General features: G+C 38.6%; 1 protein-coding gene across 3 annotated transcripts in view; it reads left to right on the top strand.

Annotated features, from left to right (window-relative positions):
- CPS1 (carbamoyl-phosphate synthase 1) overlaps nucleotides 1-26,749 on the top strand; it is a 194,178-nt gene that overhangs the window by 160,475 nt on the left and 6,954 nt on the right. For all 3 annotated transcript variants that reach the window (XM_061383810.1, XM_061383820.1, XM_061383807.1), the window contains 6 exons: nucleotides 5,209-5,286; nucleotides 11,011-11,118; nucleotides 12,762-12,851; nucleotides 14,953-15,123; nucleotides 17,845-17,919; nucleotides 20,716-20,814. In XM_061383810.1, the coding sequence (XP_061239794.1) occupies nucleotides 5,209-5,286; nucleotides 11,011-11,118; nucleotides 12,762-12,851; nucleotides 14,953-15,123; nucleotides 17,845-17,919; nucleotides 20,716-20,814 (621 nt within the window). The remainder of the gene's footprint in view (nucleotides 1-5,208; nucleotides 5,287-11,010; nucleotides 11,119-12,761; nucleotides 12,852-14,952; nucleotides 15,124-17,844; nucleotides 17,920-20,715; nucleotides 20,815-26,749) is intronic.

Below are 26,749 nucleotides of genomic sequence, written 5' to 3' on the forward strand. Positions count from 1 at the left end.
TTCTGTTAATTGCTACCTTGTTTTATATGTTGTTTTTCTTTGCACAGGATGTTTTTCCTTTTTTTTTTTCCCTTCTACCCATTATTCTCCCAAATACAGAAATGACAGAACGCAAATGCATTGAATTATATTTGGATCCTTGGGGTTAAAGGAAGAAGGGGAAGACCAGTGAATATTTCATCATAATAGAGTTTTATACAATTTTAGTCTCCAGGAGCAAGGCTGAATAAGCATGAACTTTGTCTGTTCATGAGTTAGATGCTGGTCAAGTTACCCTTGGGATTCCCAGCCTTATGGGCAGCCTAACCATGGTCATCACGAACAAGTGAGGCTTCCCTGATTTTTAATTCTCAGACCTGGAGAGATGTTCTTTGCCTTAGTCAACCCTGCAAATTTAATAGTAAATCCCCTCACTCACCTATTGATTTTTCTCATTCTGGTACATTCCATTTGTAAGTTAATGAAAATGTTTATAATTTTCTGGCCACTCAACCACCTTCCTCCACTGCCCCCAGCTTTTACTTTCTCCTTCAGCGTTACCTCAGTGTGATCCATTTAAGATTTACCCAGTGGGGTTATTGATCTGCAGACCTCATACTGTAGAGGATAAAAGTAACGTTTTCTTTTTAAAAGCTTTCAAAAGCTAGTTGGGGCTAAAAGAAAAAAAAGGAGAGAGAGAGAAAGCACAACTCATAGAGAAGAGTTTGATGTTAGGCAAGTGGAGTTTGGAGGGAGCCAGGCAGTGAAATTAGATGCACTTCAAAGGGGAATAAAGAGTGTGGATAGTTCCTGCACCCATGAAGCGGCGCTTCCTCTCTGTGTGGTAGCTGCTCCCCATAGAAATTTGTTCACTGTAAAGAGTGGATAATGATAAAGAGTGAGGAGAGACAAAGAGTAAAAAAAAAAAGCAACCAAGTGGATTTTGAATTCACTTTTGTGTGAAAGTTAGATAACTGAGGAGGGACTCTCTCCAATGGGTCAGTTTTCATTAATATGTTCTAAAGTCAGACATGGTCCTCGTCTCTGTTGCACTCCCTGAGAGGGATCCTGCAACTCTGATGTTTTGAGAAAACAGCAGCTACACCCAGCTAGTCTCATGTGAGTGATGAGGCAGGTTTTCTCTGTCTGGGATATTGGATTTCATAGGCCCTCTATTTGGTAGAATGTTTTTTAAATAATTTTTTTCATATGGATAGAATCCTAACAGGCCCAAAGTTGTATCATAGAGATGTCCTAATGGAGTACTAGGTTGAAGTCTTCCATTAAACTACAGCAGGACCTGGGATTCTCAATTCAGTGATCTTAGAGTAAAACTACCACTCATTATGACCTGCTATGTAGGGCTTTCCTGCTGGCTCAGATGGTAAAGAATCTAGCTGAAATGCAGGAGACCCAAGTTCGATGAGCTATTATGTATCCATTCATATTTAGCACCTGCTATATAATGGCAGTATTCTCAGAATCAGGAATTACATTCATGAAAAGAGAGTCTCTGTGCTCACAGATGACTCTCTTTATTAGGAACATAAGACATCAAATAATGATGATTAAATATGATGAGCAAAAATACATGATGTTGAGGGAAAGTATAAAAGAATTAGGGACCAGTCCCTGAAGAAGGGACTTTTAATTTGGTTCAGAATTGTTGATTCAGAATTAAAAGGTTTAAATCATGGGTATGAAGTAAGAAAGGACAGCAAGTATAAAGGCCTGAAGCTGAGAAAGGGCATGAAGTTTCTAGAAACTGACAAAGCACTCACTTTTATGCCTAGGATGCCAAACATGGTAGGAGGTATTAATTATAATGATGACAGAGTAGAAAGTGAAGGAGCAGATAGCGAGAACCTTGTCAGTCATTGAGTTTAGATTTTAGTCATATTTTCTTACTGAATCATTGTGCTGTATACCTGAAGCTAATGCAATAGTGTGAATCAATTATAGTTCCATTTTAAAAAAGGAGCAATTGAAAGTTTAAGAAAAATTTCTCTTCTGCAGTACAGAGAGTGAAATAAATCTGGGACAAGACTGAATTCATGGAAAGAGGTTAGGAGGCTATTGTGTAGCTCAGGGTACAGACAACAGTGCCTTGGATCAGAATGATGATAGTAGGGCTTCCCTGGTGGCTCAGCGGTAAAGAATCCTCCTACCAGTGCAGGAGACAGATTCAGTTCCTGATTCGGTGAGATCCCACATGCCATGAAGCAGTTAAGTCCGTGCATCACAACTATTGATCCTGTGCTCTAGAGCTGGGAGCTGTAACTACTGAGCCTTCTTGCTGCAATTGTTGAAGCCTTCACACCCTAGAGCCCTTGCTCTGCAACAAGAAAAGTCACCACAGTGAGAAGCCCATGCACCATAACTGGAGAGTAACCCTCACTTGCTGCAACTAGAGAAAAGCCCTTGTGGCAATAAAGACCTGGCACACCCCCAAATAAATAAAATTATATATATATATATATATATAAGAATAATGAGAGTAAAGGGGCTTCCCTAGCAGTCCAGTGGTTAAGACTCTGCCTTCCAAGACAAGGGGTACAGGTATGATCCCTGGTTGGGGAACTAAGATCCCATGTGCCGTGTGTTGGGGCCAAAAAAGAAAAAAAGATCAGTGATAGTACAGATGGAGGGAAGGGCATGTGTTCTAGAAATGTTGAGGATGTGCATTCAGGATGTGAATGGATGGAGATGGAGGGTGAAGAGAGGATGAAGGATGATTCCTGAGTTTCTGCCTTAGACAGCTGGATGGACAGAGGCACCATTTATTGAAACAAGAACACTTAAGGAGAGAAATTTTAGAGGGGAAAATAAAATTTAATTTTTGACCTTTTGAATATATGGTGCCTGTGAAGAGTTCAAATAGAGATGTTTTGAAAGGAGAGGGTTATATAGATTTGAAATTGAAGATCAAGATCACAGCTAAAGAGAGAGAGATAAATATAGATTTGGAAGTCAATAGCATATTATTGTAACTGAAGTTTTAAGATTGGAAGCAGTCACTGGGGAGAGTATAGAGGAAAAGGAACAGTTAAGAAAGAGATGAAAAGAATACTGGCATTTGAGGGCTGAGTAGGGAAGAAAGAACCATGAAGGAGTCTGAGAAAGAAGCATGAAAATGTGATCATGGATATCTAAGGAAGAAAGTGCTTTAAGAAAGCCAACTGCTGAAAGTTTGAAATTTATTAAGAAATCTTCTCCCTCAACATAGTAAGGGCTATTTGTAAAGGTATTTAATTGGTCAAGATAGAGAATGACGTTGTTGCCCCTCTCAGATCCTTTACCTGTGGGAGCACCCACCCCCCAGCTGCTGTGATAGCTGATGATACCTCCCAGCTACATTTCTCAGGATAACTTGTTGTTTAGTTGCTAAGTCATGTCCGATTCTTAATGACCCCATGAACTTAGTAGCCCACCAGGCTCCTCTGTCCTTGGACTTTCCCAGGCAAGAATACTGGAGTGGGTTGCCATTTCCTGTTGCAGGAGCTCTTCCTGACCCAGGGATCAAACTCACATCTTCTGCATTGGCAGGTAGCTTCTTAACCACTGTGCAACCTGAGAAGCCCACTCAGGATAACTATTCTCAGTCAAATGGGAGCTTCTGGCACCAGGAAGCAAGACTCCTCACCTCACCACCACCCTCAAACCCTGGACAGTGACTGCCCTCTGCTTCAAGTTAGGACTTACTCTGTGCTGTAACTGAGAGCTCCCTGTGGGGTGAAGCTGAATCCAGTCCCCAGTGACCCCACAAACTACCTAGTTTTTTTTTGCTGTGTCCCATCCTGCTTTTCTCAATCCCTTAATAAATCACTTGAATAAGACCCCCTGTCTTAGGCTTGGCTAGAGAAACTAAGACAGCTACTGAACTTTTCTTTTTTTTTTGCAGTTATATTTTTATCATTATATATTTTGTGGAAAATTTCCACAAAGGTCCCAATACAGCTCTACCAGGCCTGCCAACACTAAATACTCAATATTTTAAAAAGAAGGAACAGAGATTAAAAAGTTTTTTTGTGTATGTGTGTGGCTAATCAACAGTTTAATGCCTAATAGGCTTTTGAAGAAAAGGGAATTGGGAACGTTTCTTCATTTAATAATAAATGTAAGAAGAGAACAGCTTATTTATGGCATAAGACATGGGTTATTTTTAATATTTCACTAAATTCCATTCTAGTTAAAGTGCTCTGCTAAGGAGATAAGATAGATTACATTCAACACACACGCCAAAGATGATGAATTCCATAATAGTGGGCAAAAGGGGTTTGTGTTCAGAGCAAAAATATGTTTAGAGAAGGCTTCAGGGAGGAAGTGGTATTGGAGCCAAGCCTTGAAGGATGGGTTGAAATTTGAAAGATGAAGTGAGGAGAGAAGCTGGTGTACACTGGGGGAGGAGAGGCATGGAAATAGGTAAAGGCAGGTTTTGACAAGAAAACAAGTGTGCAGTGTGCTAGCGTCTCGCGCAAAGAGGAGAAGAGATGTTTAAACTCTGGAGGTCTTCATTCAACCACTTCATTTAGTTTGGAAAAAGCACGTAGTGATTGGGCTATGGAGGGCATTGCAGTACTGCTGTGGAGGAGCTGAGGGGCAAGAAATTAAAGAATATTAAGGGGTCTGAAACAGCTGAGAAAGCAAGAATATTTTGAAGAATGTTTGATTTTGCAGTTGCAAACGTCATACTGTAGAAGTGATTTAAAGCATGCCAATTTCAGGTAAATAATTCCATCTTTGATCTAACAAAACTGAAACAAAATACTTCTCTCCTTCTAAGTTCATTCTCAATTCTCATGTAGAGAAGTGACTGAGGGAATTGTAGTGCTTGGAAAAGATAAGGAAGAGAAAAAATACCTGATCCAAAAACTGATATAAATAAAATAGAGAGATATTTATAATTCTGGAGACGAGAAAAGGAACCTCATTCTGTCCTCTCCTTTGCCTCCTTGTTTTCTCTAACTCACCTAGAGTCTACATTTGAAATTTCAAAACTCGTGTTCAATTCACTGAGGACTCAAAATTGGAGAAAGATTTCCTGTTCCTCACTGTAAGCAGAGAGTGACCTTGTTCTTACCAAACAAATTGGCTAATGAATTTGTGCTGTGTGTTGAGCAGTTTTTTTCAAGTATTGCCCAAGTATTGACTTAAGGTACATGATTTACTTGACACTTTACATAACATTTCAGCTAAAGGTTCTACCCCCCCCATTTTCCTTGATGACAGGAACACCCAGTGGTGCTGACGAAATTTATTGAGGGGGCCCGGGAAGTGGAAATGGATGCTGTCGGCAAAGATGGACGAGTAAGTGTTGTATCCTCCCTCTCTTCCCCCATCCCTGCCTTCCCATCAATTTTTTCCTTGGCAACTTAGAAATATAGCACAGATTAGAGCTCGTGATTTCTACAAAATAGGTCTCTAATAATAATGGACAAGCTGCTCAGTCAAAAAAATGTTCAAATTCACTGACAATTCAGTTGTGTCATAGGTATCATTTCTTCTGCTTTTCATGTTGTTAGAATTTCTCTTTGATGATATTCAAAATTAATTATCATCCTGTACTCATTCTTTTTGAATAGATTTTCTCTCTAATTTTCCTTTGTCTGTGGGTTTCCTTTTATGTTTCACTGGATATCATAAAAAAATCTGATACTTTCTTTCTGAAGTTCCTAACTGAATCCCTACTTCTTCGTCTCTCTTGATTTTTCCACCCTCCCCCTTTTTATTGGGTTAATAAAGACAAAACTAAACAGAGCTGATGGATAAAGATAATAATATAAAAATGACTTACCACATCACATCTGGTATCACTAATATAATCAATGTCCCTAACTTCAGGGAGAAATGAAAGTATGAAGAATGCCTTTCTTTAGTTTTAAGGTTGTACTAGTAAGGTATTTATTACTTATCTTGAAACAGAGAAAGTGGTAGTTTAGAGTCCATATCATTCTATTTGCTTTAAGAAAATAAAACGGATTTTATCTTGGACTTCATCTTTTACTTTACACTCTACTGAAAATGATAAAGTTTATTTTCTGTTTGTTTTTTTCTTCCAGATTAACAGTTCAAAGTAGTGTTGTTAAAAAAATTACATTTATAGTAATGATGACCTCTTATATAATCTACAGTTTAAGCACCCTTTTATTGAGTAGTCACTAAGTCATGTTTGACTCTGTGACTCCATGGACTACAGCACTCCAGGCTTTATGTCTTTCACCATCTCCTTCAGTTCAGTTCAATCACTCAGTCGTGTCTGATTTGTTGTGAACCCATGAACCGCAGCACGCCGGGCTTCCCTGTCCATCACCAACTCCTGGAGCCTATCCAAATTCATGTCCATTGAGTCGGTGATGCCATCCAACCACTTCACCCTCCATTGTGCCCATCTCCTCCTGGCCTCAATCTTTCTCAGCATCAGGATCTTTTCAAATGAGTCAGCTCTTTGCATCAGGTGGCCAAAGTATTGGAGTTTCAGCTTCAACATCAGTCCTTCCAATGAACACCCAGGACTGATCTCCTTTAGGATGGACTGGTTGGATCTCCTTGCAGTCCAAGGGACTCTCAAGAGTCTTCTCCAACACCACAGTTTAAAGGCACCAATTCTTCGGTGCTCAGCTTTCTTTATAGTCCAACTCTCACATCCATACATGACTACTGGAAAAACCATAGCCTTGACTAGTGGACCTTTGTTGACAAAGTAATGTCTCTGCTTTTTAATATGCTGTCTAGGTTGGTCATAACTTTCCTTCCAAGGAGTAAGTGTCTTTTAATTTCATGGCTTCAATCAGCATCTGCAGTGATATATTTGCCATGAAGTGATGGGACTGGATGCCATGATCTTAGTTATCTGAATGTTGAGCTTTAAGCCAACTTTTTCACTCTCCTCTTTCACTTTCATCAAGAGTCTCTTTAGTTCTTCTTCACTTTCCGCCATAAGGGTGGCGTCATCTGCATATCTGAGGTTTTTGATATTTCTCTCAGCAATCTTGATTCTAGCTTGTACTTAATCCAACCCACCATTTCTCATGATGTACTCTGCACAGAAGTTATATAAGCAGGGTGACAATATACAGCCTTGACCTACTCCTTTTCCTATTTGGAAGCAGTCTGTTGTTCCATGTCCAGTTCTTTTTTTTTTTTCCCCCATTTTTCTACATTAACTTTATTAAAAAAATTTTTTTTTCCAGCTTTATTTATTTATTTATTTTACTTTACAATATTGTGTTGGTTTTCCTGACCTGCATACAGGTTTCTCAAGAGGTAGGTCAGGTGGTCTGGTATTCCCATCTCTTTCAGAATTTTCCACAGTTTATTGTGATCCACACAGTCAAAGGCTTTGGCATAGTCAATAAAGCAGAAATAGATGTTTTTCTGGAACTCTTTTGCTTTTTCCATGATCCAGCAGATGTTGACAATTTGATCTCTGGTTCCTCTGCCTTTTCTAAAACCAGCTTGAACTTCTGGAAGTTCATGGTTAATGTATTGCTGAAGCCTGGCTTGGAGAATTTTGAGCATTACTTTACTAGCGTGTGAGATGTGTGTAATTGTGCGGTAGTTTGAGCATTCTTTGGCATTGCCTTTCTTTGGGATCGGAATGAAAACTGACCTTTTCCAGTCCTGTGGCCACTGCTGAGTATTCCAAATTTGCTGGCATATTGAGTGTAGCACTTTCACAGCATCATATTTTAGGATTTGAAATAGCTCAACTGGAATTCTATCACCTCCACTAGCTTTGTTCATAGTAATGCTTCCAAAGGCCCACTTGAATTCACATTCCAGGATGTCTGGCTCTAGGTGAGTGATCACACCACTGTGATTATCTGGGTCATGAAGATCTTTTTTGTGCAGTTCTTCTGTGTATTCTTGCCACCTCTTCTTAATACTTCTGCTTTTGTTAGGTCCATACCATCTCTGTCCTTTATTGAGCCCATCTTTGCATTAAATGTTTGCCAAATTCATATCCATTGTGTTGGTGATGCTATCTACCATCTCATCCTCTGCTGCCCTCTTCTCCCTTTGCCTTCAATCTTTTCCAGCATCAGGGTGTTTTCCAATGATTCAGTTCTTCACATCAGGTGGCCAAAGTATTAGAGCTTCAGCAACAGTCCTTCCAATGAATATTCAGTGTTGTTTTCCTTTAGGATTTATTGGTTTGGTCTCCTTGCTGTTCAAGGGACTCTCAAGAGTCTTCTCCAGCGCCACAGTTCAAAAGCATAAATTTTTCAGCACTCAGCCTTCTTTATGGTCCAACTCTCACATCCATACATAACTACCAGAAAAAACAAATAAACAAACAAACATAGCTTTGACTATATGGACCTTTGTTGGCAAAGTGATGTCTTTGCTTTATAATATGCTATCTCAGTTTGTCTTAGTTTTCCTTCCTATCCCTGGAAAATTGTCATTTGTTTTCTGTTTAACTCTTTTGGTTATACAAAGCATAAAAAATGCAACATGATATATATATATATATATATATATGTATATAGTTTTTGCTTTTATTTCTTGAACTTCTAATATATTCCTTTTCTAATGTACGCCTCCCTAGAATTTTCATCCCTGACCTCCTGACCTCCAGAGTTATGGAGCATATGTTTAATCTTTTCCTCTTTTCAACATTTTACCTATTTGAGACTGAGGTGTAAAATAAGAGAAATGTGACTATACCAATGTGGAAGTGGAGAATGTAAGACTGACCTACATACATTTGTGTTTTTTCAAATATTGTGCTGTAAAGTAATGCTGGTCTGTTGGCCTTATTTAGTTCCAATTTGCTAGGATATGCTCTTTCCCTAAGCTTCTCTTAGACCCCAACATTGCTTATCATTCTGGATTCCTTCTTTTGGAAGTATTTCAGGTTGTTCACATATTTTTAAACAGTCACACTCAGAAATGGACATCGTACTTCAGACATGTTATAATGTTTTCAGAGCTCAATGGGACATTGTTGCTGTTCAGTGTCTAATTTGTGTCTGACTCTGTGACCTCCTATACTGCAGCATGCCAGGGTTCCCTATCCTTCACTATCTCCTGAAGTTTGGTCAAACTTATGTCCGTTGAGTTTGTGATGCCATCCAACCATCTCATCCTCTGTTGCCCCCTTCTCCTCCTGCCCGCAGTCTTTCCCGGCATCGGGTCTTTTTCAGTGAGTCAGGTCTGTGCATCAGGTGGTCAAAGTATTGGAGCTTCAGCCTCAGCATCAGTCCTTCCAATGAATATTCAGGACTGATTTATTTTAGGATTGACTGGTTTGATCAGTGGGACATTGCCTGCCCATTTCTGGACAGTATAAAAAATTTGAGTGCTTACTCTACACTAAATATCATTCCAGACTGTACTTGTGTTTATCCTCATTCTATGAGGCAGATACCATTTTCATTCCTATCGGCAACCATGGCTAAACATCTAAAGTACCTTGTCCAGGTCCCAGAACTCATAAGTGACAGCAGGAATGAAAGTGAAAGTGAAAGTTGCTTAGTCATGTCTGACTCTTTGTGACCCCATGGACTATGCAGTCCATGGAATTCTCTAGGCCAGAGTACTGGAGTGGGTAGCCTTTCCCTTCTCCAGGGGATCTTCCCAATGCAAGGATCAAACCCAGGTCTCCTGCATTGCAGGTGGATTCTTTACCAGGTGAGCCACAAGGGAAGCCCAAGAATACTGGAGTGGGTAGCCTATCCCTTCTTCAGCGGATCTTCCTGACCCAGGAATTGAACCAGGGTCTCCTGTATTGCAGGCAGATTCTTTACCAACTGAGCTCTCAGGGAAGCGACAGCAGGAGTACTGGCACTCAAATGTCACTTTGCTTTAAGTCATCTGTAAATCTGACAAACAAATTTTCACTGTAATTTATTAAAGTCTTTTAAAGTTATCCAATTATTCTCCCCCACTCTCATTTTCTGAAGACACACATGCTGTTAACATTTAGGTTATAGTGACTGAGGCCATAAACTTTGCAATCTGACAGATAAGGGTTCAAAATCCTGTCTTGGTCATATAGACACTTGTACTTGCATTATTTATTCTTATATTGCCTTGATTTTCTTACCTTTAAAAGAGGACAAGAATATTTTCCTCTTGTTTTCCTTCTATCTTCAGGAAGATTCCCCTGGAGGAGGAAATGGCAACCCACTCCAGTATTCTTGCCTGAAAAATCCCATGGACAGAGGGGCCTGGCAAGCTGCAGTCCATGGGGTTGCAAAGAGTCAGACGTGACTGAGTGACCAAAGACGCACTCCCTCCTGTCTCAAATTTTCACTTAAAGATCTCTTGTAGGTGGTGAATTAGCTCATTTGGTTATGGGTGTGATGGTGTGGAGGTGATAAGAATCCCTTGATCTTCAGATCTTACATTTTCTTTCTGACCCACCTAAGTTATGACATTTACCTAGGCTTGAATTCACCTCTTCTGTCTTCTTTTCCAGTGTTTAAAACTTAACCTGGAAGGAAAGGATAAAGATGTCTCTAGTGCCCCCAGAATGCCTTAGTTTCCTATCTATTCTTAAAAGTCATTGCAAGTTGGCTTGAAAGTTTAGTGTGAAAGTTTTAGTTGCTCAGTCATGTCTGACTCTTTGAGACCCTGTGGACAGTAGCCCAACACGTCTCCCATGTCCATGGGGTTCTCCAGGCAAGAATACTGGAATGGATTACTGTATTCTCCTCCAGGGGATTTTCCCAATCCTGGGATTGAACCCATGTCTCTTGTGTCTCCTACATTAGCAGTTGGGTTCTTTACCAGTAGGGCCATGAGTTGGCTTAGTTACCTTCTTTTCCTAGCATTTATACCGATTCTAATCAATGGAATAGGGAGGTAGGCTCTCAGACATTCTCAGCTGCCCCACAAGGTGATTTGTCACTGAACAGGGAGGCTTGGTGAGGCTGCATGTGCAGTTCCTTCTGCTCCCTTATTGGAGACTTAGCAAAGAAACTGCTCAGTGCTGGAGGTATCTGTTAGAATTAAGGGGTACACCAGGCAGCAGCTTCACTGAAGAAGAGCTGACAACCCTTTCTCCAATCTTCTTTCGGCCAGGTCATCTCCCATGCCATTTCTGAACACGTGGAGGATGCAGGCGTCCACTCGGGGGATGCCACTTTGATGCTGCCCACACAAACCATCAGCCAAGGAGCCATTGAAAAGGTCATCATTTATAAATAAAGGTGGAAGACGGGAAAAGATTAAAAGTTTTTTAAACTAAGTAGTAGGATAGGACATACTTCAGGTAAAATTTAATTATGAAGGGGACTTCTTCCTCTGAGTTTGCTGTGTATTTTAAAGATAGCAGCTTCCTTTTCTGCCCTTTAGAACTCTTGATTGTATTCTAGTGCAATAGTCCTCTAATTGAGCTCACTGTTACCACCTGGGGGACTTGTTAAAAGGTTGTGGGATTCCATCCCCAGTTTTGATTCTGTAGTTCCAGGCCCCATAATTTGCATTTTTATTGAGTTCCCTTGTGATGCTATTCCTACTGGTCTAGGGACTACATTTGGATAACTACTGCTGCAGATGATTCTAATATTTGAGCCACTTACAGGTGAGCAGCACCTAAAGTAATATTTCTCAGTTAGAAGCAGATATGCAGCAGTCACGTGAGAACAAATTCTGGAACCAATGCTTTCACTGTCTACCCTTACCCTCACCCAGAAAGTACTTTAAGATATGTCTCTTCCAGTGGTTTTGAAACTGCTACTTTAATGACCTTTCCAAGAATGATGATTCTGCCTCAGTATTCAATATGCATTGCTAGGTTTCATCTTAAAGACTGCCATCATAAATAACTTGGGGAATGTTCCTTTAGTCTTCAGGTATGTGAGGTGAGGATTAGCTATTTAAATGAGACTTCCCAATAATCCTGCCACCAGAATCTCGGCAGCCTGTCTGGCTAGTTGTACGTTGGGCTGGTTTCCAAAGGTCCTACCTTGTTCTAGAATGTGAAGGTAGCAGGTTGCTTTGCGATTAGCAGCAGCATGAAGGAACAGTATCCTGGGATTTCAAATGTGCTTTAATTTTTCATATCGGAATAAATGATCTCAAAACTCAGATATTTTGAAATCTCTCAAAGCTCAATGTGTCATGGACCCTGCTTCCTTTTGTAACTGATTGAGTTGCTGAACTGCAAAGGCATGTAAGATCAGTGGATGAGGAGCTGTTGATTCCAGCAGCCAGTGCCCTCTCTTTGCATGTGATCCTTCTGGCTCTGGTTGGATATGGGAATTCCTGTAGATTACACACACCTCCCTGCAAGGGAACGTGTTTCCTTCTGACCATAATATCCACCCTTGCAGAGTCCAGGGGAAAAGAAAAGCACATAAAAGAAATCTCTCTGGTCTCTTTGCAGTACCATATAATTTCAGGGCCTGTACTTCTCAGCAGGTGGGTCATTAGATTGACACAGAGTTTGGACTGCAGCTTTTGGTGCTGAAGCAACCAGACTGAAAGGATTCCATTTAGCCCTCAGAATGAAACCAGAGTATATGATGGTAGGTAGATAGGGGCATTTGGCAGAAAGATAATCCTGTACCATTATTTGCTCTTTTCCCTGCTGTTCTGGTGTGAATATTTAGAACATTTAGTATAATTATTATTTTGTTAATAGAAACCTAAGAATGGCTTCTATTATTACTCCATTATTATTATTACATATTATTACTCCATTATTAGTGGAGATATAGTTCTTTGTAAAGAGAATGAAAGAAATCTAAATTTAAGGTGCTATACCTTTTTTGTTTGTTTTTCAACTAAGGAATGTTCTTTAGTATGGTATCATTGTCCTTTTGATCTAGGTGAAGGATGCTACCCGAAAGATCGCAAAGGCTTTTGCCATCTCTGGCCCATTCAACGTCCAGTTTCTTGTCAAAGGAAATGATGTCTTGGTAAGAAATGCAAAACTGTTTGAAGGGACACCACTGCTGTGTTAGGTCCTGTTGGTTTATGTCCCTCTGTGAACACAGCCACAGAGCAGCTGAGACCCTGGCAGCTGATTGTGTCTTAGTGTGGGGTGTTGCACAGCATATAATACCTGCCTGTTTGAAAACACTGGTCTTGGAGGCACTGATGTGTCAGTGACAGCTCTGTAAACACCCTGATCCACTGGAGAGAAGATCACTGTCTGCCACCTACAGTACAGTGTAGATGGATGCGGTGACCATCACAAAGTAATCTGTTCGGATTACTGTGGAATGGTCATAATTACATGCACTGGAGTTTTGCTTTATTCATTTCCTGGAAAAGAAAGCTCTTTTGGATACCATTTACCAATAAATAAATACAATAAAATAAAAAAGAAAGAAATTTCAAAAGTGTTAAGGTGATGAGGTTAGTCTTAATTAATTTAATCTACTTAATGTAACTAATCAGTAACCAATATTGTTTCTCACCTACTATGCAAAGTCCTAAGGTGGCAACAAAGATGTATAGAACCCAGTTTTTTGCTCTCAGAGATTCATAATTTAGTGAGAACTGGGAAGAAGATGAATTTATAGATAACTGTAAGTTAGAATATAATAGCTGCTGGAAGGAATGTACGAATAAAGTGATATTGGAGGCATAGAATAGGGAGTGCCTGTGTGTGTGGCGGGGGTGGTGAGGGTGGGGGTCTGTGCCTGCACGTGTGTATGAGCATGTAATTGAGTGTCATATGCCTGGTTTGGGTGGATAATAAAATATTTCAAGGAAGATTTTGTAATTTGAGCTGGGTCTTAAGGAATGAATAACAAGTAAAGGAAGATAGAGAGAGCAGTTCACATACAACATCTATGGGAAAGTTCAGTGCGTTTTAGGAGATAGTGACCAGTTCAGTTTATTAAGATTATATTTCCAGGGAAATCATAGAACGTAAACTTGGAAAGAAACACTGAGACCAGGAAAGTGGTACAAGATAACATAGAGGGCTACACTGAAGCAAGAGGATAGAAGGCTGTCAAGGACTAGACTTCACTATTAGGGCCAGTAGAAATCCACTGAAGACTTTCCAGTAGGGATGTGGCATGATCTGAACTCTGCATAAAAACAAATCTGTCAAGAGCTTGTGGGGCTTCCCAGGTCACGCTGGTGATAGAGAATTAGCCTGTCAATGCAGGAGCTGCGGGTTTGATTCTTGGGATTGGGAAGATCCCCTGGAGGAGGAAATGGCAACCCACTACACTATTCTTGCTGGGATAATGCCACAGACAGAGAAGTCTGGTGGGCTACAGTCCACGGTGTCGCAAAGAATCAGACATGATTGAACAACCGAGTACCCAAGCACGCATGTCAAGAGAGTGTGGGGATGGAACCGCAGAAAGGGGTGGGAAAAAGTCAGAGTTCAAAGATACTGACTGAAAAGAAAGAAAGAAAGTGAAGTCCTTCCGTCATGTCCGACTCTTTGCAACACCATGAACTGTAGCCCACCAGGCTCCTCTGTCCATGGGATTTTTCAGGCGAGGGTACTGGAGTGGGTTGCCATTTCCTTTTCCAGGGGATCATCCTAACCCAGGGATTGAACCTGGGTCTCCTGCACTGTAGGCAGATGCTATACCATCTGAGCCACCTTGGCCCAAAAAGGAAACCAGTTAGCAAAAGTCTACAAGTGGCACACAGACATAGAGGACAGATTTATGGACATGGCACCGCGGGTGAGGGAGGAGAGGGTGAGATGTATGAAGAGAGGAACATGGAAACTTATATTACACAGGGAACTCAAACTGGGGCTCTGTAACAACCTCGAGGGGTGGGATGGGGAGGGAGGTTCAAGAGGGAGGGAATATATGTATACATATGGCTGATTCATGTTGATGTTTGGCAGAAACCAACAGAATTCTGTGAAGCAATTATCCTTAAATTAAAATATTAATCAATTAAAAAATAAGTCTATCAGGGGGAGACAAGGAAGAGGCTGGCAAAGCAAGAGCTGGGCCCAAGTTGCAGGGAGCAGTTGAATATTGTCATTGTTTCTCACCATCCTTTCTCTTCTTTTGAATTTTGTTATCTCTCCAGGTGATTGAGTGTAACCTGAGAGCTTCTCGATCCTTCCCCTTTGTTTCCAAGACACTTGGAATTGACTTCATTGATGTGGCCACTAAGGTGATGATTGGAGAGCACATTGATGAGAAACCCCTTCCAACACTGGAGCATCCCATAATTCCAGCCGACTATGTTGCAATTAAGGTATATTTTCAAAAATCTTAGTCATTTTTTAAGTTCCAAAGGAATTAAAGGAATAATTTTTCATTAAAAAATGATCTTAGGACTTCCCTGGTAGTCCAGTGATTAAGAATCTGCCCTCCAATGCAGGGGATGTGGGTTTGATCTCACATGCCATGGGGCAAAAAAGACCCAGCTTAGCCAAAAGTAATTTTTAAAAATAATCTTGATACTTTATGAACCTTTTAACTAAAGTGCTAGACTAGGGATTTATAATGTTCGCTTTGAATAATGCAATGCAGTTTCTCTATAGGCAACTCTATGTGTACTCTTGTGCATTTCAAAAATTAAAAAAAAATATTTAGAATTACATAACTTTGAAATCAACTAGCTGAGTGACATAAACCACATTTATGAAGGTGATGCTTAATGCTGCCGGTTTAGTTGGTAAATAGAAATTCTGGATATAACTTTTAGGATAAGGCTTGAATTATGCCGAGGCTTTCAGGAATGCATGAGTCTTGTAAAAGTGTTACCTTGTGGTGTTACTTAAATTTTTATTGCCTTGACCACCTTTGCTTAGTTCTGATTTCTTTAGTGGTATAATTTTGTTGTAGCGGTACTGTGAGGGTAATGAAATTGATGGCACCTTTATGAAGAATGACCAGGAAAATGTAAGATTTGTTCACTAAATACAAACATGCCTTGGAGATATTGTGGGTTTGGTTCCAGACCACCACATTAATTCTACACTAATTTTTTGGCCTCTCAGTGCATATAAAAGCTATATTCACACTATATTGTGGTTTGTTAAGTGTGCAATAGCATTATGTCTAAAGAAACAATGCACATACCTTAATCAAAAACTACTTTATTGCTCAAAAATACTAATTATCATCTGGGGCTTCAGTGAGTCATAATCTTTTTTTCCAATAGTAATAATAATGAAAATGTTTGAAATACTGTAAGAACTACCAAAATGTGACACAGAGACACAGTGATTAAATGCTGTTGGAAAAAATGGTACCAAGAGACTTGGTTGATGTAGGGTTGCCATAATATACAAACCTTCACTTTTTAAAAAATTCATTATCTGCGAAGCACAATAAAACAAAGCATCATAAGACAAGAAATGCCTGTATATATTTGTATATTTCAAATAACTTAATAATAAATCCATTGTGCTCCTCTAGCTGCCTCAGTCTGCCCATGAACAGAGTATTTACAATTATGACCTTTAACTACCTCACTGGACAGTATGAGGATTAGTGAGATATTATATAAACATATCTGAATTTTTTAGATAAAGTACACAATGAAATTAATTTATATTGTATAATATATTTATGTGATATTTACATATTCTGGGTGCCTTCAGAGCTTTCTGTTCTTATATATACTAGTGACCTCAACCATAATTGTGTTACAATTGAGACTCTGACTTCTGACTTTTACAGTGGAAGTTTTAAGTTGAAGCTGTAAATTAAAAAATATTTATTAATCTTATTTAACTTAATAATTTAGGATTCCCTGGATTTTACAGTACACTGAGGTAGAATGTCACTTCTTATTTTAGGGTAGCATTTTATTCCTGGATGCTATGACACAACACAAATTGTTAAATTTTCAATGGAACTATATATACATAGGGTTTTATTGTTTGAGACCAGTAAGTAGAAGGACCCCAAAATATTTTTCCACTGGAGATTCTGAATACGAATTTCAAACTCATGTTTCTTTATTCTTAGACACAGGAATACACACACAAATATATACACACATGTGTCTGAAACAATTTCCAACTAGTAACAATACTGATGGATAGATGTGAATTTTTCAAAATGCACTGTCTTCTAGTTTACTTCTTTCCTAGTTATCCTTGTACATTAATCTTGATTTTTTTGTCAAATTACTTTTTCATAGTCAATCTTAATATTGTCCTAGTGAGGTGGGTAGATATCAATGGTTGAGGTAGAGAGAGGCTGGAAGGCAGGAATATAATGTAATAATGACTAAGATGACCCAGTGAAATAACTCCAAGCTAGAATTAATTCCCATAATGACTTAGAGGCATGCCCGAATCAAAGAAGGAATAGTCTAGGCTGGATAAATAGATATATGGAAGAAACAAAAATTTGATTCTTAGTGAACTGCATTGATAAAATAAATGGAAAGAAAGCACTGCTATCTATGTTCTAGTTCATATGAAAGTTCTGGGCAAAAGTATTTCCAAGAAGAATATTTTTCAAAGCTTTTTAAGAGGTGTCAACAACAGCTTAATGTCTCAGAAGTCAGCTTGCAGACAGACATTTCTGGCAAGGTGGCTTGTTGTAAGTCCAAATGATCAGAACAAGAAGAAGAATGTTTCAAAAGCCTACCAAGGAAAAAGTGTTTGAACTCTGTGTCTGGGGAGATCAATGCCCAGTAGACTTTGTTTGAAATCACTCCAGTAAGAATATGTGTAGGCTAGATCAGAAACATTGGCTTAGACTGGTCACTGGGGCCCTATTTACAGAAATAAATTGTGATTATTTAACCCAATTTTGGGCCAAAAGCTCAAGAAATTCTTGGAACACAGGTTTAAAGCTATTTTTCAAGTCAGTTGCTTGGACCAAAGATGTTTTTTTATGTGTCTACCATAGCCTAAATGAATCCTATGAGAAATGACTCACTAAATAGAATTATCCTCCTTTATTCTTGTTATACCCTTCTTTCACATATTTTTCCTACCCGTTATTTTGATAGGCTCCAATGTTTTCCTGGCCCCGGTTGAGAGATGCTGACCCCATTCTACGATGTGAGATGGCTTCCACTGGAGAGGTAACTAGTTAATGATCCATGAACACTTTCATTAAATCTACTTTGAAGTCTGTGGTTTTATGATCAGAATATAGTAAAGTAATTTAGTAAGTAGTAAGCGGGACACTTCTTTTGTGATCAGAATAAGTCTGAAATGGCCTGGGAATTTTGAGCTAAGAAAAAAATCCTTGAGTTTTGTAGCCCAGAGTCTAAATTCTCACTTATAGTTCAACAGTTGGCTATATTGTCTGTGTGTTTCATTCATTTTCACATTACAAATTGGGAGCATCTTTCAAATATTTCTTTAGATGTCTAGGTAAATACCTTCCAGGTCTTTTTATTTTAAGATTCTCAGGTCTCTCTGTAAAGCACCTCTCATCCCCTCTAATTTGCCTTGCTATTGTGAAATTAGATCATTGAGCTTTTAATAGCAACATGTAGAATGAATGTACAACAGTAGAAAGATAATGGGGCCATCATACGGTGGGATCTGCAGGTATATGCAAAGTCCCAGAACCACTGTTTTCCAAAGCAACTGTAGCCGCCTGGAGATTATCTAAAAACTATAATGAGACTGACCACTGGATGTCCCTCTTCACTTGTGTTGGAGCCTTTGTCAGCTGGAGGTTTCTTTAAGAATGTGAAATGTGTTTCTTGTAGAAAGCTGTCAGATTCCAGAGAGTTCCCTACATGTCAGTGTCAGGACATTGTATGAATCACCTAGCCCTTGACAGACTTACTGTACACAACCTTCAGATTCTCATCAGTGCACACCAGAGTGGCAACATCAGACTGGGAGGCATCATTGTTTCCTCTTGGTGTTGAGGAAAACCTGAAAGGGGAAAAGACTTAATTGCAACAAATATGAGATGTTTTATATGGTTGCCTGGTTACAAGCAAAATCTGTGATGAGAAGCCAAGTGAGACAGAAAGGGAGGCAGTGAGGAATAAATGGCTATCTTGTTTGTATTTGGACTGATGATTGCCTTCTCTTAGTATCTTTGCTGCTTCTGTTAATTTAATAGACGAGAAAACCTAACTTGAAGACAAGGGACGTAACGTTGAATTTCTCTGCCGTTTAAGGAGATCCCCTGATGTTCATCTTGATCCCATGGTCACTCAGTAGCAGGGCTGTTTTCAGCTAGCCTAGGATTCAGATCAGGGTGAGATCTGCTTTCCTTAATGCTGTTTTCTCTGCTGTGGCAAATCTGTTTTCAGAACCTGTGTCCATTCTGCCTCCAGACATACATTATTGGAATTGTTGAAATACGAACATATGAGAGAATTAGAAATTCAGCCCTCTCTTTCCTCGTATCTGTTTTAGAAGTACAGAGAGATAATTCCTCTTCCATTATTAGAGTCATATTTCCAAGTGTCACTTAGTGTGATGTTACAAGTTCTATTTTATTACTGAAATCAGAATAATAATTCTAGCTCAGTGAAATCTCAGTTATGCTCCAGAGACATTTTCAGTGTTAAAATGGCTTGTTGTGGGATTAAATAAAACTTTAGCTTTCCTAATGATAAGGTGGGGATGATAGTCTTAATCTTTGTGCTCAGTTGTGTCTGACTCTCTGTGACCCATGGACTCTAGCCCACCAGGCTCTTCTGTCCATGGGATTTTATAGATGAGAATACTGGAGTGGTTTTCCATTCCCTTCTCTAGGGAATCTTCCCAACCCAGGGGTTGAATCCATGTTTCTTGCATCTTCTGCATTGGCAGGCAGGTTCTTGACCATTAGCACCTCCTTAACTACTTTCTGTTTTTTTTTTTTTTTTTTTTGTAGAAAACTGCTGAAACCTTGTGTTTGTATATGCACTTAAAATGAAATTGCCTAGGTTCTTTCAGTAGGGTTTGGGTCCCATTAACTTCGGTTGACATTCCTTAAGTTGGTTAGCCAGTACTTGAACACAGAAAATGTTTACTGTGGTGTAAAAAGCAGCAGGTCCTAGTGGTCCACTGAAAACCATAGTCATGAGAACTTTCCTTTGACAGTAAAGGAGTCACTTGCTTAAGGAATGAATTTAGCCGTCAGTGTTATTTACTCTAATGGTGATTCTGTACCTTTGTCAAATAATGATGTACATGGCAAGGCTTACTTCCATCACACTCAGATTAACTCCTTATTCTATAGTTAGGGTAGCTAATCAACTTGTAGTTATATTGTAGTGCTATTAACCTACAGGAAGGCTCTGTATATCCCAACACTATATTAATTTGAATTTTTCTTTTTTTTTTTTTTTACTTTGGGCTGTAGTATTAAGAACTGCTAGCAAGGTATATTGCCTCATTTTATGAAGGTAATAATAATGAAGAAGTTCCTTTGAGATTTTCACAGATTTACTGAATTTTTCAGAAGGCTTTCCCATGTGTATGAAATAACTCCTAACCAATTGATTAGCAGTTACGCATTTGTGCTACTGACCCATGAATTCATGCATTGTTGCATAGTATACATACATATACTATTATTTAAACATTAAGTCGTATTAACATTTGGCAGCTCACCATATTATGGGCCAGAAGCTGTAATTTGTATCCAAATATCTCACAGTAGAATCCAGTTATGTTGCTCCATGGAGTGTTGTTGGATGGAGAAAGAATTGCTTATTCATTCATTATGTTTAATTAAAAACATAAGATACATCTGCCCTAGTCAGACTTTTAATCCCTAGATTCAGACTGCATGGTCTTTGGGCAACTCAATAAAATCTAGCGTAGGAATCTATGACTTCATTTGTGGTTCTTTTTTGGTAGGGTTGGGTGACTGTCATTTGCTTCCTTTTACTTTATTTTTTTTCATTTCTTCTAAACAGGTGGCTTGCTTTGGTGAAGGTATTCATACAGCTTTCCTAAAGGCAATGCTTTCCACAGGATTTAAGCTACCCCAGAAAGGCATCCTGATTGGAATTCAGGTAGGTAGTGTGTGCTTGTGTGCATGACTGTGGACACGTGCTGGGAGCTGGTAGGGGAAGTGACCTTAATGGTGCTAGAGAAGAGGGGAAATATTTTTAAAATTCCACTAAAAAGCCAGCAAATTTGAGCAATAATGGAAATTTTTTTATCTGTATGTTCTTTGACTTTTTGCCTTTTTCTGTTGTAGCAGCCAATACAAATAAGTGAATAAGCTAAAAAAAAGAAAGAAAGAAAGCTCTAGTACCTTTAAAAGGACTCCGTTCTTTCCCTTGGTTACACCTTTTCTACATGGCTTACTCTTAGTACTGTCTCCTTGGCCTCTGAATATAAGCTTTCCATTAAGTTGGTCTCACAGCTTCTTTCTGTGACTGTGTCTAGCATTTTCTCTTGACTTTCCCCTTTGCCAGCTCATTCATGTCTATCCACTCTCCCATTTCAAACTATCATCTTTAAGTCTTTATCCTCAGCCATCCTCTGTTTCCAGCAGTTTGCCGGACACCTCCATCTAGATGTCTCAAAACCAACATATCCCAAACTGAAACGAATATTACCCCCTCCAAACCTCTGTTCTTTCCTTCATTACATTCATTCATTCACATTTCAATTTCTAAATATCAAAGATTCAGAGCTGAAGAAGACATGGGCATTATTTGAGAAATTTTCTTAACATAATTAAAAGTTCTCCATGACTGACTGAAAGTTCTTAAAGGGCAGTGGCCTAATGGGCTTAAGAAAGTCAGCCCATCCCACAGTGTACTGTGGAAGTTCTTGAAATATTATTACCTAGTAAACCTTCTAAGTCAAAGCAGGGTGTAGTAATTGTAAGTGAATATCCTCATACGATGAAAAGGATATCACTGGTTTATTATTGCAAGTCAGCTGTAAATCTTAGGGCAAAATGGGAGCCAGGAAACTCTTATTACTCTTTGGAATAATTATTGCAAGAATATACAAACTATTTGTTTATAAAGTTTCTAAAAAATACTAGATGTTTCTCAACTGATATTTCACTTTCATTGGAGGTTAGCAATCCCTGGGCCTATAAAAACAATAGATGGTCTGATCTATCACCCCTGCCATTCTTTCAATCAGTTCAAACCCTGCACGGTTCTGTACATGTCAATAAAACTATGATTACAATAATGCCAGGTATTTTCAAGTAGTGGGTTGTTATTATAGATGCTGTTGCATTAGGGTGCCCTAGTATCAGCAAATTAGACTCTGGAGACTGGATGGGTGGCTTTGGAGAAGTTTCTGCAAAGATTAACTTGGGATTTTGCTTCATAAAGGTGCCAGAAGGGCGATGGAGAACAGTTAGAACAGAGGCTAACAAGATGACTTGCAATTGTGAAGCTTAATGGCAGTTGAGAGACACATCACACTATATGAGAGACTCATCACATTATAATGGTATTAAGTATTATTAAGTCACAAGTATGAGAGTATTTGTCCAGCTTCCAGTTATGGCTTAAAGTTTAATGTGAGACCTGGGGGCATTCAGAGGAGACCATGCCCTTAGTCCCTGTCCTCACAACTAATCATAATAGTGCTAACATTTTAAAATACCACTCTAAGAAGGCAGTGATGTATAAAATGGTGCCTTGTTTGGTTCCAGTGCTGCAGGGAAATATAAAGCAAAAATTAATTTGATCCCTATGAAGTACTAGTATGATTTTGGCAACAGTGAACAGAATTTTTGTTTTGTAGGGAAAGAAGGAAGTTCATAGGGAAAAGAGACTTCTAAAAGCAATGTTCTACCTTTCAGTTTATTCTTTTTTAAAGAAATCAATGTTCTATCAGCTACATGAATTTTTGCAAAGAACTTTGTTCCTGTGCATGCGTGCATAATATTAGGAATTTAAATATATACATATTTTAATTACAGAGCTTAAAATATATTCAAGGAAATATTTAATAAACTAAACTGACATTTAATAAAATACTTGCAGCTGTGGTAAAATTAATCATCAAGATTCTAAATCTCTAGAGATAGGTAAGAACCATTTTCTAACCTACTCTATATGGGAAGCAAAGAAAAGCTGCCATCATCAATAGTCAGTGTATAATCTCTTCATTACTATATGGAAGATTTTAATTTGTAGTGATTTTTTTCAAATGTATAGTCATAAATTTGACTGAACAATACGATAGAATGTGCTAATTAGAGATAGCTAACTCACTGGGCATCTTAGTTAGAATGGGATAAACCTAAACTTCGTAGCAACTGTGAATAAAGTAATTAGAATCTATGGCAAGAATATACAATGGATTAAAGACAGTCTCTTTAACAAGTGGTGCTGGGAAAACTGGTCAACCACTTGTAAAAGAATGAAACTAGAGCACTTTCTAACACCATACACAAAAATAAACTCAAAATAGATTAAAGATCTAAACGTAAGACCAGAAACTATAAAACTCCTAGAGGAGAACATAGGCAAAATACTCTCCGACATACATCACAGCAGGATCCTCTATGACCCATCTCCCAGAATATTGGAAATAAAAGCAAGAATAAACAAATGGGACCAATTAAACTTAAAAGCTTCTGCACAACAAAGGAAACTATAAGCAAGGTGAAAAGACAGCCTTCAGAATGGGAGAAAATAATAGCAAATGTAGCAACAGACAAACAACTAATCTCAAAAATATACAAGCAACTCCTACAGCTCAATTCCAGAAAAATAAATGACCCAATCAAAAAATGGGCCAAAGAACTAAATAGGCATTTCTCCAAAGAAGATATACAGATGGCTAACAAACACATGAAAAGATGCTCAACATCACTCATTATCAGAGAAATGCAAATCAAAACCACGATGAGGTACCATTTCACGCCAGTCAGAATGGCTGCGATCCAAAAGTCTACAAGCAATAAATGCTGGAGAGGGTGTGGAGAAAAGGGAACCCTCTTACACTGTTGGTGGGAATGCAAACTAGTACAGCCACTATGGAGAACAGTGTGGAGATTTCTTAAAAAACTGGAAATAGAACTGCCTTATGATCCAGCAATCCCACTGCTGGGCATACATACTGAGGAAACCAGAAGGGAAAGAGACACATGTACCCCAATGTTCATCGCAGCACTGTTTATAATAGCCAGGACATGGAAGCAACCTAGATGCCCATCAGCAGATGAATGGATAAGAAAGCTGTGGTACATATACACAATGGAGTATTACTCAGCCATTAAAAAGAATTCATTTGAATCAGTTCTAATGAGGTGGATGAAACTGGAGCCTATTATACAGAGTGAAGTAAGCCAGAAATAAAAACACCAATGCAGTATACTGATGCATATATATGGAATTTAGAAAGATGGTAACAGTAACCCTGTATACTAGACAGCAAAAGAGACACTGATGTATAGAACAGTCTTTTGGACTCTGTGGGAGAGAGAGAAGGTGGGATGATTTGGGAGAATGGCATTGAAATATGTATAATATCATATTTGAAACGAGTCGCCAGTTCAGGTTTGATGCACGATACTGGATGCTTGGGGCTGGTGCACTGGGATGACCCAGAGGGATGGTATGGGGAGGGAGGAGGGAGGAGGGAGGAGGGTTCAGGATGGGGAACACATGTATACCTGTGGCAGATTCATTTTGATATATGGCAAAACCAATACAATATTGTAAAGTTAAATAAAATAAAATTTAAAAAAATCATCTTAACACGATTTCACTTAGCCAGAAGAATTCATATAAACTAATTCAAAAAACCTTCTTTTCTCTTCATCACCCCCTCATGAGGCAGCTGCTGTTATGAGTAAAGGATTTAATTGAAGAAATCTTAACTCTGATTTTTCACAACAGGTTGCAAGAGAAAACTAGGGGGAAAAGAGAACTATGGAGGAAAGGCAAAAGTGACTCTGATACAGGAAATATTTTTTTTATTGTTGGTTTTTTAACACGTATTTTAAGTAGCAGTTTATCACTAGCAAGTATCAACCACTTTTCAACATTTAATAAATAGATTGTGTGTGTGTATGTGTATGTGAGTGTATATACACTCTTGTTGGTTATATTAATTTTCCTAATTTTTCTTTCTCTTCTCTTTCTTATCCTACTCCTTTATGCACATAGACTGTTTCTGTCCATTCACTATTAATCCTATGGTCAAATTACCTGGGAAATTTGAAATATTTTGATAACATCGATCTTGCATAACTAGGATTTAGGGGGAAAAATCAAGATTTGGGTTTTATCAAAGGATTCTTGTCAACTTAACTATTATAGGCACTGTGTGTCTACCAAGAGCCTTTTAAAGCAAAGATCCTAATATAAGAAAGGCATAATGTAGGTTTATGTGGCAACAAAATCATCTTTGCTTTTCTTGCAATATTTCCAGCCTCTTTTCATCCCATCAGGATTTATTTAGTTTCTATGAGTGGGCAATCTGCCTTGTCTTGAAGTTTTCTGGAACACTCTTCAACAATAAATGATTTACTCTAGAGCAGATCAAGAGCCCTTCCTGTTTTTCGCCCTCTGATTGGGCTATTCAGTGATGCTCGTAGAGAGCCCCCCTCCTGACGTCTGTGCTTCAGCATGGCTCAGAAACACAAAGCAAGCATTTTATTTGAAAAAGACAACTCCAAGTGACATGAATAACCTTTTATCTTCTATACAGAATCATTATGAACAACCATAGAGTTGTCAATCCTGACATCCCTGTAGAGTCCACAGACATCACACCATCTTAACTTGGCTTTCGGTTCTGTAGCCAGAATTTGGATTAATGTGAAATGATAATTGGAGGAAATATATATACATATATATATATTTTTCACTTTTAAAGGACTTTCTTTCTTACAAATGTTTTCCAGGAAATAAATCAGCTTGTACTTTTCACCTTTAGTAACAAATGGTTTCTTACCCAGGTATTTTCATTCAGCTATTAAATCTGGGGCTACTCAGATGCAAGCTGACAGCTGTAATTTCTTTTTGTAGAGAGGCTATTTTATGTGTCACAAGTGTTCAATACATGTTTGATAGAAGTTTATAATGTGACTATGAAAGCCAACACCCCAGACCAGAAGGCAGAGTAGTTCCTTGGCTGGAAACTGCCAATACTGTCATGTCGAATATTTATCTTTTCCACTTGGGGGACAGCACTGAAACAGCTCCATAATGAGGTTCTGACTGGTGTCTGCAGGACTTAGAGGACTTGCTGACTTATTTTACTTTAAAATGGCAAAGAAAAAAAAATTATAGTCTAGTACTCCTTCCTCAACCTTTTTCATAGTGTCTTTGGTCAAGGTTAATGCATCTTCACCTTGAATTGCAAAATGAATGAAGGGTAGTCCTCTTATCCCCTCTTCCTTCCTATTCCTAAATGTAAACGTGCACCAGAATCACTGGAGGGTTTGTTAAACTGCAGATCCCTGGGACTCACTCCTAGAGTTCCTGATTCTATAGATCTAGAGGTAAGGTCCAAGTTTTTATCATTTAAGCAAATTCCCAGGCAATGTTGATTCTCTGGAGGCCACATCTTGAGAACTATTATACCTGTGAAATGGTATTTTAGAAAATCGATGCAATGTTATGTTATCACATGGCCATATATTATTAGTGACTTTTTGCTAGGGGGAAATGTAAGAGATTGAGATTAGTACCTGATTAATGTATCAATGGCTCAAAAAGTGTTGGTTACCTTTATGGTGAGCTTCCCGTGTGCTTTGATGCTTCCTTGTGTTTGTTGTGTGTTTAGCAGAGGTTCACAAGGTAATGTTCCATTTTAGGTGTGCTTGATGAAATTCAGAGGTTTATTTAGAATATTTCACATGTATTTGCTATATTTCAAGAAATCTAAAACACCAAGAAAACCTAAAATGCCATTTAATTCAGTCCCTTGCTTTCTAAGCAGAATTAAATGAGTAAAAGATTGTCCTAATCTTCTGCTTAATCTATTCTTAAAGAGACTGCCACAAAACTCATT

Source organism: Bos javanicus, chromosome 2 (genome assembly GCF_032452875.1).
Source record: "Bos javanicus breed banteng chromosome 2, ARS-OSU_banteng_1.0, whole genome shotgun sequence".
NCBI classification, from domain to species: Eukaryota; Metazoa; Chordata; class Mammalia; order Artiodactyla; family Bovidae; genus Bos; species Bos javanicus.